The sequence below is a fragment of the Typopeltis vanoorti genome, chromosome 5 (genome assembly GCF_054136105.1).
Source record: "Typopeltis vanoorti isolate ZY-2024b chromosome 5, IOZ_Tvanoo_1.0, whole genome shotgun sequence".
NCBI lineage: Eukaryota > Metazoa > Arthropoda > Arachnida > Uropygi > Thelyphonidae > Typopeltis > Typopeltis vanoorti.
In genome coordinates this window covers 98,937,531-98,955,213 of record NC_143553.1, presented here as the reverse complement: position 1 = coordinate 98,955,213, position 17,683 = coordinate 98,937,531, and the positions used below count along the sequence as shown (strand labels likewise).

General features: G+C 34.4%; 1 protein-coding gene across 1 annotated transcript in view; it reads left to right on the top strand.

The window, feature by feature from the left end:
• The window catches only part of LOC150106685 (uncharacterized), a 250,285-nt gene extending 235,619 nt beyond the window's left edge, over positions 1 to 14,666 (top strand). Inside the window, exon 10 of the mRNA XM_090392633.1 lies at positions 13,069 to 14,666. Within this exon, the coding sequence (XP_090248759.1) occupies positions 13,069 to 13,373 (305 nt within the window). The 3' untranslated portion in view covers positions 13,374 to 14,666. The remainder of the gene's footprint in view (positions 1 to 13,068) is intronic.
• The last annotated feature ends 3,017 nt before the right edge of the window (positions 14,667 to 17,683 follow it).

Genomic DNA, 17,683 nt, shown 5'->3' with positions numbered 1-17,683 from the left:
CCTGGCTTGTTCTTTATGTAACTGATTATTACCATTATTCATCTTGTACTGCCTCCAAAGTACCTCTTCCAGATTTCATGCTTAAGCTCCTGATTCATCCATTTTACACCTTATTCACCTTTTGGCCTTTGGAATACATTCACACATTGATACTGTTATGTATTTCTTTGTCTGTTCCCAAGCATTTCAATCTATACTGCCATAATTAAAATCACCCATAATAATTACCTTTCCTTTGTTTACTAATCCAGGTTTATACATTTCTTCATCACCACCCTCCACATTCTCAGGCCTATAACAACATCCAACTAAAGATGTCTTCCTGTCAACCTCCACATAACACTACACTGCCTCATAACCATTTCCACTCTTTCCCTTTTTCACATCTACTCTATGTGGACATAATTTCCTGCTATCATCAGCAGCACTCCCCTTCCCTTCCTTTCTATCCTCGTGAAAAATACTATATCCTTCTATTCCCATTAGAATATCATCTTCATTCAAACATGTTTCACTTATTCCAATGATTTTGGGACCAGTAAACTCACTCTCTGAAACCATTTCATCTCCCTTATTTCTGATACTTCTGGCATTTAACAAACACAGTGATTCATTTTTAGTTTTATAACCAGTCCTACCCAAGCCAATTGTTGGTTGTCATTTCTCCACCACACATGCCCAATCACCTTTATCACCATTCACCACTTATATATCTGCTCAGTGTATGTATCTTGTATATTAACTCTACCACACACACACACACACACACACACACACACACACACACACACAAAGAGGTTAAGACCTGAAACTTGATTCATGTTAGCACTACAGGTTTCAGGTGAAGAAAAGTGTACTCATCAGAAAAACTGTAGATAGGATTTCATTTGAGTGTGAGGCAAGCATTTTGCATTTGTTTCTTACGACTGATTTCTTGAAGATTCTTTTTACTGCAACCTAGGCTGAGCGAGAAGCTGGAGTTTTTTGACTTGAGTCATTGAATATATGCTAATTTTTTTTTATCATATACTGCTTTGGCACAGTTGGAGAATCAGGAGTTTGAGTTTATTGGAGAATGAAAGCCTTTATTCCAGGAAGGAATTATTTCAGTTACTTTGTTAGAGCAGATATAGTAATCAGATTGCAGAAAAGAAGCTTAAAAATCCAATGGTCATCCCATTTGTCACTGTTTTAGAGCCATAGAATGTGAGGTTGAGATTAGCTACGAGAATATCAATCTGTAGAAAAAGTAATGTGGATAAAGTTATTATTGGAGTTTCCAAGAGAAGAACAAACATCTACAGTGTATTTGGAGAAAGCTGGTTAAGAGTCAAGGGTGTTGAGAGCTTGGTGAGGATAATCTGATATTTTGGTTGGCACATTAACAATTTGAGTTGGATCATAAATGATAGCAAATAATTCAGCTTCCCTTCCAGTTTGATCAGTGAAATCAGAAAAAAAAAAAAAAAAAAGGCGCTTTGAGTTATGAGCATTAGTCTCATAAGAAGATAATCTCACTTTGGGTAATTCAATTGGAAGGTATCAACTTTCAGAGATAAATAATCAAAGTCAGCATGATCATCAGAATTAAAAGCACAATAAAGGCAGCAAATGAAAGCTATAGTTTTTATTGTGAGGAAAGGAAATCTTAAGCCAGAACAGATCATATACAGTAAATTCAGGGGGTTAGTAATCTTTGGTGTGGAATCACTCCATTTCAAATTTTCAGGACTCTAAACTGTGTGGAAGTTATGTAAGAGCATGGTTAGCAAGGGTGTTAAGACTAGATTCTTTGTTTGGAGGATGGTGAATAGGTTGCCCAGAGGTGGTTGTGAGTGCTTTATGAGTGAATGAGTTTAAAGAATGGTATGATAGGTATTGTGCGAGTAACGAATCTCCCTTGATGAGTCTTCTGACTCCATAGAGATACCTGTATAATAATATTTGCATTTTGTATGAGAATCTATAGAGCAAGTAAAAATTTCTGCTGATTAGGCATAAATTTTAGTGATGAGAGCAAATTATATTTGGAAATAGTTAATAGATAAGTGAGGCTATTATAGCAGTGAACCACTTGAATAAATTTATATAGAATAACAGAGAAATTGGCCCAGACTAAACTAAGCAGTACTCAAGACAATTGTCTTATTTATAGATTATAAATAAGTTAATCAAAGGCTAGAAAACTGTAGCTGAGAATTTTGAAGAAAACAGATAATATCAGTAGCAGAATCATTGACATTGTTAGCATTCAAGGAGCATGAGCAGAGCTAATATGGTATGGTCAAATTACCATTCTGCTTGATATTGTTTAATGGCAGAAGACCAAGATCTAGATTGATCTTGTCTTCTGCCATTAAAACCTATAAGACTAACATTAAAGATCGGTCAATATTGGAATCCAGATCAGTTTGGAGGAATATTTTGATAGGAAACTAGTAATGATGCAAGCTTAATCTTGTATTTACTCTAGTATTCGGTATATCCCATAGCAAGAATTAAACTGTGATAATCTGTGTGTATTATTGTATCCTGAACCAGCACAAAAGGTCTATTTCCTTGGTACTCTTTTCTCGTGAATTTATGTTTGAACATGGCTTTAGTAATGATTAGTTCATGTCCTCAGCAGCAATCTAGTAGGTTCCTACCTTTATTATTAACTTTGCTCTTTTCTCAAAACATTACCAGATACATGGCATTGTCTTCAGAAAATTTGGAAAAAAAGAGCAAAGCTAATAATAAAAATAAACACTAAATTGCTAGATGGTTCATAGTATATATATTTGTAGACCAGTTAGTTTTATTAGAGTTATAGTTATAATAAGAGAAAATTCTGGATGAATAAACAGAATGCCCTTGCCAGGGATTATTTGTTGCACAGGACAATATGATTTCATTAAGTAAGGTCAATTAAAACAAACCCACTTTTTCATGAAGATATTATAGTATAAGAAATATACTATAGTATAATTAATTGTATTAATTATATTATATAAAGTATATTAATTGTATTATTAATGGCTTAAATTTATTTGGATTTCAGCCAACTTTTGTTATTATTTTTATATGATATTATATTGGATGATCATCTAGTAAGATTATTATTGTTTATTATTGTTCTGGGCAATTCCAAGGATTCCACAGACTCATCGAGGGAGGCTCTAACATCATGTCAAGAACAACTATTCGACATTGACACAGTCTCTATCATACCTTGCCTTGAACTCATTCATGGTCGTAGCACCCACAACAGACTCTGGAAGCTTATTCCACTCATTCACCACTCTCCAAGTTAAAAACCTAGCTCTAACACCCTTGTCAACCATGCTCTTGCCCAGCTTCCATGCATGGCCCCTAGTCCTCCCACCACCAGTCATATTTTCAAAAATATCTTCTGGATCAATCTTATAGAAACCTTCAGTAATTTGAATGTCTCAATCATATCACCCCTCCTTCGCCTATCGTCCAATCTCTGCAACCCACAAATCTTCAACCTATTCTCATAAGGTTCATTCTACAGACCTTCTATCATCTTGGTCACTCGTCTCTGGATCCTCTCCACTTCCTCCCCATCACGAAGAAACCCTGGTGCCCATATCTGGCCACAGTAATCCAGATGGGGTCTTATCAGGGCTCGATACAGAGGAATAACAACTTGTTTGTCTCTGCATATTAAAGTATTTTTCAGAAGCCAAGTGATTTGATGAACTGATTTAGTCACTTTTGCAATGTGCCCCCTAAACTTCAATTCTCTATCCACCAACACTCCCAAATCCCTGGCCTCGTCAATCTCCTGGAGTACGGTTCCACCAATGCGATATACTGCTGCTATTCTTTTCACCCCAAAGTGCATAACCTTACACTTTGCCACATTAAATTGACATCCATTTTTCCTAGCCCAGTCCTCCAAACTATCCAAATCATCCTGTAACATTTTGACATCCTGTGCACTTACAATTGCTCTACCCAACTTTGCATCATCAGCAAATAAGTGAACACTTCCTCTCAATCCTTTCCTATATCATTGATGAACAAATTGAAAAGCAGTGGTCCAAGAACAGAGCCCTGCGGCACACCACTAGTCACAAGCCGTCTTTTAGACTCCACTCCTGCATAAACCACTCTCTGGTATCTCTCCTTCAACCACCCTCCTATCCATCTCACCAACCCTATATCTATCCCCATCTGCTCCAGTTTACTGATTAGGGTTCCATGTGGTATCCTGTCAAAGGCCTTGGCAAGGTCCAGTAGTATCACTGTAACCCCATTACCCCCTATCCAGTTCAGCCGTCACTGTGTTATAGAATGTGAGCAAGTTACTGAGGCATGATATACCCTTCACAAAACCATGTTGTCCCCCATACAATATCCCATTTTAATCTATCCAATCCTGTATTCTTTTCTTGACTAATTTCTCTAAGATCTTGACAATGATTCCTGATATGCTAATCGGTCGGTAATTTACAACAGCAGTCTTGGAACCACCTTTATGCAGTGGAACTATTTTCCCCTCTTTCCACCCCCTCGGGACTAACCCAGACCCAAGACTCAAATTAAACAAAATGGTCAAGGGTACTGATAATTCTTTAGCTGCTTCTCGTACGACACGAGCTGGTATACCATCCAATCCCACAGATGTATTGACATTGAGGTTATGCAATAGACTACTCACCTCCACTTCATTCACCACAATTCCCGTATAATCTACTGGTTTATTCATTTCTGCAATGTCGCCACCTGGATGATATATACTTGCAAAGTGCTCACTCAGTAACTCAACTCTATCATCTGATTCAGTTACCTCCCTACCATCGGCATTCTTTAAAATCATTCTGCCATGTACATTTTTCCTTTTACTTGCTACATATCTAAAAAACTGTTTAGGATTCTCTTTAGCCTGCATGGCCAATGTTCTTTTGTAATCCTTTTTTGCTTTTCTTACCACACTCGTTACCCTTCTGCCTGCGCTTTATACCGTTCATGTGCCTGCCGGTCACCTTTCTCCTTAAATTCCCTCCATAGTTGTTTCTTTTTTTGCAGCTCAAGCTTAATGGTGTTATTCATCCATTTAACCCCTACTTGATTTATTATTCGGACTCTAGGTATACAGTCAGCCATTGCTTCATGCAAACACTTCTTAACTGCCTCCCATGCACTATCAACTTCTATTCCTTGCAGTTGTACATGCCATGGTACTGAACCAATCAAACTCCTAAGCTTGTCATACTTTCCAGCCCGATAATTCCACATGTACCCTGTCTTAATTGAAAATTCCACACCTTTAGCCACCTCCCAAGTCAAGACCCTATGATCACTCTCACCAATTGGTGGCAATGTGGTCATATTATTTGTTACAGCCAAATCCTCAGATGTAATTACTAGGTCAAGCACTCTCTGACCCCTAGTATTTTCCATTACATGCTGTCGCAGATAGTTATCCCTTAATAACCGCATAAAATCCAATTCCTACCTCCTGTGTGTCCTCTCCTCACTCCAATCAATGCGACCATAGTCGAAATCTCCCATAATAATTACCCTCCTTCCACTCATTTCTTCTATTTGCTTGTGCATACTGTCACCACCATCTTTTCCATCACCTGGTCTATAGCAGCACCCAATTGTATATTTAGTTCTGCTAGCCGCACTCTCACACCTAATGGCCTCAAATGTGCTCTTTTCTCTATCCTGCAATTCAACTTCTATTCTCCTTGGCTGTAGCTCATCAGCTATCATCAACAATACTCCTCCCCCCATTTTATTCCCCCTGTCATTCCTGAACACACTATACCCATCACATTCAATCGCACTAGCTATATCATCTACAGTCAGCCATGATTCACTAATACCAATAACCTGTGGTCTGGAAGTGCCAACCATGGCCAAAAATTCTTCCTTCTTGTTCCTAATACTCCTAGCATTAGTGTACATGAATTTAAGACCCCCATTAGCCCCAACCCTACCTTGATGCCTTATATTAACTATCCCACTCTGATTTGTTGTCCTTATTCACTCAGGCATATTATATTCATTCATACATTCAACTGCCTCCCTAAGGACTGTATATCTACCCCCCCCCTAATAAATCTAGTTTCCCTGAATTTGCACATCCACTACATTCAGCAACACTTTTTCAAGTCTCCTTACACCGTAACCATTCAAATGCAAGCCATCTATCTTATATAGATCCTTTTGCCCATCGAACTCACTCCACACATCCGCAAATTCCACACCACTCGTCATACATAACCTACGCATAAAGTCATTCACAATTATGGCCCTCCTTTTAAACATTTCACTGTCATACCATGGCAAAAGACTAATCATTCTAACTCTCTCACTCTTTTCTTTTGCTACCTCAAACAATTCATTCAGGTCTTCTATCATTTCCATTTTATCTCCTTTCAAATCATTCGTACCTGCCACAACAATCATTTCTTTTAGACTCAGTTACATCCCTTATGGTCGCACAGGTTGGTACGATTTTGTCAAATCCTCTACTAACACACCTCATACTAACGAGTCTCCATACAGCACTCTATCCTTCATTTTGTTCATGTTCACACTCATACGCCTATTTTTCCTGTCATACTTTTTATTATTGGCTGGTTCATTCAGTCGACTTTTGCTCATACGCTCTAGCTGCTGTTTTGCCCTTTGTATCGCACCATTCACCAATGCGATCTCACTCATTGCATCTATCTCATCTTTTTTATTCTCTGTAAAACCATTAATACTATCATTCACACTTTCTACATTCACACTCTCACAATTCTCTGGTACAACCTCACCGTTTCTTGTCATATCCCTATTTTCTTCATTCTGAAGTTTGATAAAAATATCACACTCACGATCCGAAATACACTTCGATTCCTCATTCTCCCTGCATTTTCTACACACATTCACTTCTTTATTATCATCTAACCACACTCCGCAAAGCGTACATTTCGCAGATAGTACACTGAATCATCTCCTTTACATTACTGTTCTTGAAAGAAGATTGCGAACCATCATTACTGGCCACCATTTTCCTTCGTATACTGGAGCCATACTTACTAGTAATGTATTTTATCAAATTATAAATTATAAACACAAACAGATGCACTAAGATACGCAAGGCAAACAAAACTATGCAATATTAAAGTAAATTTATCAACGATAACCGAAAATAATGCTTATCTTATCAGGAGCTTTCACGAACACTGCACACTACGAATCCCTCTAGCGGCGACTTCCCGACATAGATTATGTTATAAAACACTTTAGTACACTAACTACACTAATAAAACTACAATAATATACTAAAATCACACAATTAAATCTAACAAAATATTAATAAATCAACAAAAATCACAAATCTTTCAGGAGCTCTCCGACAGTACGTCCTTTTACCAGCTAGCCTCGACACCAGACAGATGGGACAGAAGATAGGCTAACAGCTTTTATTAATATATTTGTAAAATGATTTAGGTTTTTTTTTTTTTTTTTTTTTTTTTTTGCTGATGATGTGAAACTGTTTAGCACAGTTACTTTTTCAGATCATTAATTCTTTACAAATGAACTTAAAAGATCTAGATTTAATGTGAACAAATTTAAGCATATGTAATTTGGTTTGAATTACACAGTTTTGGGTATTTTGACTGATAGAAAATAAGTTCAGGAATATAAGACAACTGGTAAAGTTTACTCCTAACCCTGCACTCAAGAGGTCACAAAACAAAGAACATGTTGATGTGTTTCTTAAACCGCTGGAGCTTGTAGCACTATGGAATGCAATTGAACAAGGCAGTCCAAAAAAAAAAGCTGAAGTAAATAGAATGAGAGAATAAGTTTATTTAGTAAATTTGAATGTGAATTGTATATGGATGATGAATATCAGCCTCATGTTTAATATGCTTAAAACTGGAAAAATTATGTCTAGTTCAGTGAAGTAGCACTCATGATGAAAATACCTGCTGAAAAAAGCAGAAACAGAAAATGTGAATTGTGAGGAGGGGGGTTATCTCTTAAGTGGCTGTTATGTGGAATTATTTACAGCTGAACCTAAGGCTTCAACAACAGTGCATTAGGTCTCTTAATTATGCAGGGTCATTATAAAGTCCTTGTGCTATACATGAAAATTCTGTAAAAAACATCTGAAATATAATTTAGTGAAGTTTAGTATGTACTAAGAATGATTTATTTATTTTATTGTAGTTTAGCAAAAAAAAAAAACAATTATTATTTTTTATTTTTTGCAGAATTAGGATTGACCAAATGGTTTCAATAGAAGAGAAAGTAAATTGTTGGCCATGTGTGGTGCACCCTTGTTGTAATGGGATTTAAAAAAGATTTAGAACATCTTACAATAAACATGCACCACATTGGAATTCCATAACTAACTGAATGAATAAGTTTAAAGAAACAGGTTCTATCAATGATAAAACCTATAATGATAGAGTGTAAGTGAGGAAAGCGTGGCTCTGTAGAACAATTCTTTATTGCAAGTTGACAGAAATCAATCGAACAGGCACTTTGGAGCTAGGTTTTTCTGATTCCTCTAAGGTCAATGTCTAGTATGCATTCATTATAGGTGGATTGGAAGAGATGGACTGATCTCTTGGCCATTAGATTTATTTCTATGGGATTAAGACTATTGTTTATTCAGAACACCTGCTCTTTAGACAATATATGGACTAGGATAACTGATTCAGGGTATTACTGAAAATCATCTGTAAAACTTATTTGTAGAACTTCAGAATAGTGTTTTGATTTGTATACATAATGACGGTCAACATGTTGAAGATTAACAATCCCAAGAATAACTGTATGTAAAATTCTAATTCTTTCACTTACCCTTTTTTCAGATTGAAAAAAGGGTAAGATTTGAAAAAATCTGAAATTTTGAAAAAATTTCAGATTTTTTCAAATCCAGGTCTTCCCAATAAAAGGTCATTGTCAATTCTATATCACCAGAAACATGATAATAGTATTCCCAGCATTAACAAATGAACCTGTACAACATTAACAGTTGTACAGGTGAACCAAAGAAGACCTAAAATTTGCTGGATTCTGTAAAGGTTATGGATGTGATATGTCAAGGACAGGCTAGAGGTGGAAGTCAGCCAAAGAAGAGAAATCAGATCCTGACTAAAGATCTGAATATTAGGAAAAGTAAAAGAAGTGAATTGAGATATTTCTTACACGAAATAATATAGGTTGCACTTTGGTTGCTGTTCATAGATTGTCTTCACACTACCGGTCCACAACGACAAGCAGATGATTGAAGTTGAAGACTGTTTATGGAAGATCTTGAGCACTACAATATTTGCCAAATGAAGAGGAATGGATATCCTGTTCATAGAGCATCATCATTACTATGAATAGATTTGAGAAGAGTGAGAAAATATTAGTTTATAGAAGCAGCATGGATGAAACTAGAGATTACTGGGGGTGGGTACTCAAGCATTAGCAGGAAATATGAATAGAGGAAACCATTCATTGTGACAGTGAACATCAAAGAAAAAAGTAGCAGCCCAACTGCAGAAGGCAAATCATAAGGTGGTGTAAAATCTCTTGCGGTGAAAAATAGAAATATTTTTCACCTATATCGATTTTACATGGGCCATTAAAATACTTGTAATTAAAAGTGTATGTAACCTACTGTAATGTATTAAATTTCGTAATGTAATGTTAGAATAACTGAATATGGAACCACAAGCAATTGTAACTAAAAAGCTCAGACAGGATTAAGCTAGTAAACTGAAGGTCAACAATCTCAAAGGTCACTGGACTATGAGTTTTGCCAAAACCTACCATAAGCGTGAATGATAAGGGTGCTGCCAGTAAATCCGGTAAGTCTTTGGATATGATATAAAACGTGGAGATTGAGGCTCAAAGTCTCCCTTAATTTTCTGTTCCTTGTGGCAAGCTTTTTGAGGACAGGAAGAGTTGCGATCCTGTAAACTGTAGTTTCTGGAGATCATGGGGAGTTCGCTGGCAGTATTTCAAGATATCCTTCCGTGAAATTCATCAATGAATGTACCGATCCACGTGCATGCTGATTTGTAGCAGCCGATGAAGTTCCTAACATCGACGAAAAAATGCATTAAAGTTACAAGGAAGGATTCTGCAAGACGACAACTGCCGGATAGTGCCCAATCACAGCCGGGGCACAAAGGAACTAGCAGAATTCACCCTTAACCTTTTTGATTCAGGACTGCACATGATATAGTAAGCTTGTAAGTAGATTGCTTTATGTTAATAGCCTAGATTGTGTGTACAGATGATAGATGTTAATTCTATTTAACTAATGGTGTAATGTGTTTGAAGAGCAGAAAGCTGAACGTCAGTTTGAATGTGTATAATAGAATACTGTAGACTTGAATAATGCTTGTGTTACTTAATGTTTAGAACGTGTATAGTGTAATTTTGCCTTATATTAGTTTAATGAGAGTAAAGGTTATGTGTGCTAAAGTCCATCCACATGTTTAATAAGTCGAATGTGAATAATTTCTTTGTCTAATGCTTTTAAGTGAATTGTTCTAATTAATGTCCTATTTACTTTTGTATATAAATTGTCTTAGTTAGAATAAACATTTGGTTTTGTTAATAACTTGCCTGATCTTTGTTAGCCAATGCACTGTCTCATAAAAACAAATCGAACCTATGTGACCTAAGTAAAGTTACAGCCATGACTGAGTAATTCGGAGTTGCTTGAGATAGAATTGATTTAAGAGTTATTCCATGTGCATAGCTAAAATATTCTTTTGTATGTAAAGGAAAGATAGAAAATTCTTTTGTGCTATCCTTAATGGCGCAGTCATTAACAAAAATAAATTTTTAAGATTTTCAATGTAGATTAAGGATTTGGTCCCAGCCAGAGGTTTTCCTAAGTCTGTGAGACTAGTACGTGTGAGACTATATTTTACGGCCTTGAAAGGGGGGGAAGTAAGCTAAGTAGATTATGAAAGGACAAAAGATAAATAATAGTATTATACGTGAGTTAGAGAGCATATAGGCATTTTGAATAACCTCAAGCAACCACGAAAATAACAAAGTAATAGGGGAAAACACATTGATTTAAAAGGTAACGTAATAAAGAACTAAATATTACAATTGGTGCAGTTCGACATAAATATAAATAACAAATACGAAAATTTACAATGGTAAGTAGGCTTCTTCTGTGTTAGTGTCCAGGAAATGTGAAGAGCAATCATGAGTTTCTCCAAACCTTTCCATGACTTGCATCCAAAGGTGGAGGGTAAAGTTTGCTCAAAAATCTGTTATAAAGCAAGAGCAGAGTTCATACTAGTGAACACATATTGATCATATTGATGAATAGTGTGCCTTGAGTAATGCCTACTTTTTTCCCTCATTTCTGAAAGGATTTAGTTGGGCATTGGAATGTTACTTTGACTACCTTGCAGGACAGCCTGTATGTAGACAATCATCATAGCTTATGATGACAATCTGGGATGAGTGCTAACGCTGTAGTGTTAGCACTCATCCCATACAAATATTTGAAGGAATAACATCTGAACCAGAAGTGTTAGTATCCAAGCTATTAAGGATCATAAAAATCATTATTAAATTTCTTCACATGAAATATTACAAAAAGTATGTCTTTATAATTAGAATATTGTAACACTTTTTTTTTGCACCAAATATCATTGTGGTTATGATTTAAAATATATAGACAGATGAATAAATTGGATTGCCTTATTTGTATTTCTGCATGAGCAGTAAAAAGAAATTAAAGTTAGTAAAAACTAATGAATTTAAAATTTATAAAAAAACTTATATTCTGAACTCCTCATTAATTGGTCTCACTAAATCATTGAAATGTAAATAGCTGAGTACAGATGCCTAAAGGAACAGATGTTAGGAGCATAGGCAACAGGGGAGCACAGAATAAAACCACGTTAAAAATACACTGCAGTGGATTAAAAAGGACTGTTTTGGTTAGAATATTTTTTTTTTTAATATTTATCCCATACACGAGAGGCACAAAGACCTATAGCACATCATTGCCATGTATGAGGTGCAGAAAGCAGAAACCTATCGACTTTCTTCTTAAAAAAGCTGTAAGTTGAAATTGTTGGGAAACACATATGAAGAAGGCTTTTCTAGGGACAAAGGTAGATTCTTCACCTCATATGGAGTAATAAAAGAAGAAAAGGAAATATCTAGGAAAAAAAGCATCAAAGTGATGGAATGCTAAGTCAGTCAAGTAAGACATTTCATTGCAAACCTTTTTTGAAACATACTCCTGGATACCACTTCTGTTCATATAAAGAAACACCCATAGTAAGTGAGTTTGGATGAGTGTGCTCTGTTGATTTTAAAGTAAATCAGTAAGCTATTTTCTTCTTATTAAAAGAAAGAATGTTGACAGTAGTAATAAACTGTGGAAGAGGCATATGAGGAACTATTTAGCAAGGGAAAATTTTTGGACTGAAGTTTTCAACAGCTACAAGCAGGAAATCAGAACTTCTGATAATTGGTTATGCAAAAACTTAGATTAAAAAAAAAAAAACATAACAAAAAATTTATAAACTATATAAATATATTTATATTCTTAGTTAGTTGGGGATGATTTATCTTTGTTGTCTGTATAATAAAAGTTTGAGAAAAATAATGCCAAGAAGTGAGCCTTATATCCGTGTAATTTAAAAGTTGAAATTAAATTATAATTTAATTTCAACCTACTTTAAATTTTAAATAAACTGCTTTTCATGGCAAGGGACCAGGACAGTATATTAAGTTAATGAAGTTTAACCATGAGCAACAATAATCTTTGCTGTATTTCCAAAAATCCAACATTAGTCTTGCTGAAACTTTCATAAACTGCCTTTTAATATCATCACCTTAACACATTCATTGTCTGCCCTGTTTTGAAAGGTGAACCCTTCAGATTAGTTTGTGTGTGTGTGTATAGAAATAAGATGTTAACATTTTCCATGTTTACAGTAGAAACTAAAATGACAGAATATTTGTTTACCATAGATAATCACGACTACATTAAGTCATATGTTAAAATAAAAATGCTTGTCAAGAAGTCACTAATATTAATCAATCATTTACTTTCAGGAACTTTGAATAACAAAGAAGAGGAAAATGAAATTTTATTTAAACCAGAAGCTATTAAGGAGGATCACAGTACTTTGCATCCGTCTTTTTCTTCTCCAAACCTGAGTCTTCTGGGATATTCCTCACCAACGTTACTTCATTCTGCAGGCTTAAAGTCATCAATTTCTCAATACCTTGGGCTTATTCTGCCCTCATCACTCAAAAATGGTTCAGTTCAGAATAATGAAAATTTTTCCTTTTCCATTCAAACAGAAAACTCATTATATTGGCATAACACACCAGCCATATTTGCAGGCAGAACCTGAAGAGGAATTTGATGAGCTATCTCTACAGTGCATATTTCTTTTGCCAAAAAATTTGTACATATGTTAACAAAAACAATGGAACGAATTCTGTTAAAGTATTGATTGAATGCCTTGTATGTTGCTTCTGTTTTATGATGTGTGAACAATTTTTTTAGATGGATTTTTAGATAAGAACTTGAGTTTGCACACCTTATATTTTTATTGACCATATAGGAGGAAAAATGTTGAATAAATTGTCTGTTAAGAATATGAGAACATTTTAAGGATTCTGGTGCTGTCTAGGATAAAATACTCCATTTTTTTTTTTTAACCTGGTTTTAAAATTCAGAATAATTCATCTGCTATCCAACAGCAGTCTTGAAGGTGTATTAATACTGAAGTATTTTAATATGTAAATAATGGTAGAAATAGCTACCTTGACAGTTATACCATGAAGGCTTTCTTGTGTTTGGTCTAACTGGTTAAAAGCTCATGGCAACAGATGTTTAACCACTAATATCTTGTAATGCTAAAATTTCAAAGCATTTACTGATTCTTGATGGTATTAAATATTGCAAAATTTTTATATTTAAAAGAAGACATACTGAAACCCAGATGAGAAACATTTTAAAGATTCGGGTGCTGTCCGGGATGAGATACTGCATACTCTTTTTTTAACCTTGCTTTAAAATAAAATATAATTCATCTGTTATTCATCAATAATCAGGAGTGAATGTTTGATTGTGCAAAAAGAAAGATTTATATGGTATTTGAATATTATTATATGAAAAGAAAGATATATGACATTAAGTCTGGTTTATAAGCTACTGTTATATATAATCAAAGATAGTTCAAAATACCATACCTGTGATTTTTTGTTTGCATCATGGTAGTAAAAATTCCATTTATCATATTGCTTAAGAAGTATTTGATAATGTAGAATCTTCAAAGTTTAGCATTAATTTTGGAAGATACGGACTGTTCAAAAGTGAGATACCTGATCACATTAAGTTTCACCTAGTAAATGACCTACATCACATCCTGCATTTTTCTGTTTTTCGTAGATGGTGTTTTTGAAATACTGTAGCTTATCAAAAAGCTTAGAAATTCAATTACAGAAGTGCCAATCTTGTGTAATAAAAAATTTTTGCTCTCTTAAATATTTCTCTTAAAATCAAATACTCATTTTATAAAATAGCTATTGAAACATGAGTATTTTGGTCGAAAAAAATCAGCAAACTAATGTAATAAAAATATAACCAACACTGGGTTTACAGGTTGTAATGATTATTTAATAAATGTTGCACCACTTAAGCTAGTGGTTTTGTCTGTATTAGGATAAACACACAAATAAATATACAACAAGTGTTTAATATGAATCATTACATAACTAAAAACACTGAATGTGTAGGAACTGTTACACAAAAATAAAAGTAAAACAGAAACACGTGAAGTGTGGAAGCTGGCACATGGTCAGTCATTGTTCAGTAGGTGCGTGCGATTGTTTGCAGAAAAATTAAAGTCTGATGTGTTTAAAGATCTAATAGTGACTTCCAAAGGTCGCACAAAATCATCCCTTGATTTCTGTTGAGAGAGAGTGCCTTGTGAGTGGATTACCATTGTGGGCTGTGAAGTTGTCTTTATGTATGGCATGAAGATCTTGTTCCATTTATTTTTCCTCATGCCCACAAGAACATGGAATACTGTAAACTCCAGGATGTTTGTCAAAAGGGTTGTGGTCCTTGGCCAAGCATAACAGATTTCATAACCATCATAATGGGTTCGAAGGCTACTCTAATGTCATGAGATTTGTAATTTTTAGCAAAAGTTCGTCAATAAAAGATGGACTCTGAAGTTCTGTAATGAATGTCATTGATCTGTTGTGGAGAGGGATTAGAGATTAGTATTCTTTGTGCTATTTTTTTAGGATATCCATTGCTGATCCATAGTTGGAGAATAGAATGTAATTCTTCTTTTAGTGTTCCTTCATATCTTATAATAGAGATCACCCCCTTTTTTCAGCATATATTACGGCATACTTCTTACACCATAAAATCAAATTCACTTTAGAACTTAAAAATGAAGGAAAATTACTTTTCTAAACATTCTAATTATGAAAAAAGCAGACAGAGGCATTTCTCTCTGAGTGTACTGTAAGCCAACCCATACAGGTCGTTATCTACATTTCTCCTCATTGCACCATATTTCACAAAAATTAGATATTGTACATGGTCTAGCATTCCATTTCTCCCACACTCACCACAACATTAAATGGAACAAGATCTTCATACCATACATAGAAGACAACTTCACCACCAACAATGGTAATCCACTCACAAGGCATTCTCAACAGAAACCAAGGGATGATTTTGTGTGACCTTTGGAAGTCACTATTAGATCTTTAAACACATCGGACTTTAATTTTTCTGCAAAGAATCGGCCACACCTGCTGAACAATGACTGACCATATGCCAACTTCCACACCCCACGTTTCTGTTTTACTTGTATTTTTGTGTAATGATTCTTACACATTTGGTGTTTTTAGTTATGTAATGATTCATATTTATATATTTATAGTACAATATATAAGTACAGCATGTACTTATATATTTTTAATATAAAATAGTAAAAGTATAGCTACTTCAAAAATGCTACATACCAAAACTAGCAGTATTTCTTTTCAAATATGTAGTAAAGAAAATAATATGTAATTTCTTCTTCCTTGATCATGGTCATTTCAGAACCAAAATTTACAATGTTTCAAAATGAAGTGCACAAGATTATTTTCTTGCTGTTTTTGCCAACAAAATGTTCAAAATAATTACAAGAATGAAAATAATTGATTCAGTTGCAATGGGAAAGAACTGTATCTCAAAATATTGCAAGAATTAAAATAGTTGATTCAGTTGCAATGGGAAAGAAGAATTGTATCTCAAAATATTGCATATAATATTATACATTATTATAAATGGCATGATTTTCTGTTAATCAAAACTGTGCAAGTGGAAACTATGAAGTGATTTCTAGCTAGAATTATGAACCAACAAGACAATTTAGAAGAATCAGCAAACTTTTTAATACATATTTTAATAATCATTTTATAAGATAATTGTTTCACGAGAGTAATTATCATCGATAAAGTTCTTTGGGAACAAAATTGCACAGTTGTCTTAAAGGTAATTAAGTAAAATTAACAAAAAAAAAAAAATTCTGCATTTATTTTTATATGGTGACAAGATTTACATGCACTAATGGGTGTTCAACTAAACAACAAAAAAAAAACATTTCAGTATGAAAGTTTTTTTATTTTGTCCTGCCATTAACAACTAAACTTCTAAGAAACAAAATGAACAGTCTAACAAATTGTGACTCCCAGTTCATTTAACAAACACAACACACCAATCTTAGGAACATTTTACGATTCACAACAGAAAATGTTCAGTTCAGTATTCCTTCCCCTTTCTTTGCCATATTATATTGATATTCTTCAACTGTTGAAGATGTTTCTCACATCAATGTTGTGCATATTTGTATATTTTATTTTTTAATAACCTGATTTCTATATTTCAATATGGAAATCAGGTTATTAAAAATGTAGTTGACTGTGAAAATGCTAAAAGTGGTCGGTGATTTCAATCATCATCAGTTTCCTGATATGTACCCTCAAGGGATGTTCAGGCTACTATGACAGCACTACATGATTAAGGCTACATTATCATTAATCTCCTATTGACAATTTTCCTCCAAATTTGTCTTTTACTTGTCAGCACTCCAATATTGTTGTATCTAACATTGCTTCTGAGACACTTCTGCCACAAGACACTTTTTCCTGCCATCTTGACATGAGACACCTGTTTTGCTAAACTTTCCTCACCCATTCTATTTTAGACAGTGATACCACCTTAGATTAGCTCTGCTCACACATTCTTGAATGTTAACATCATCTTCTTTTCTAATATGATTCTGCCATTGATACCATCTGTTCACCTCCCCTAATTTTTTCCAAAACTCTGTGGTCTTTGATAAAGTGCTTTATTTCTAATCCAACTCTCAGATTCATAACTTAAAACTGGTTTGAATACTATTGTTTACACTGCTACTTTGAGGTGATTTCAAAACTAAAATGAACATAATGACGTGTTCTGAAAATGACAAATCACTTGCTTTCACTGGTTGTGTTCTTATTGTCAATCATTCAACAGTTGCTAATTTAATGAGACAAACAAAAATTTTGTAATTATATTTGCAATGAAGCTCTGTTCAGTCCATAGTTTTTTTTTCTAAAAAAAACCAAAATATTGTTGCCAAAAAAATTAAAACACTGTTTAACA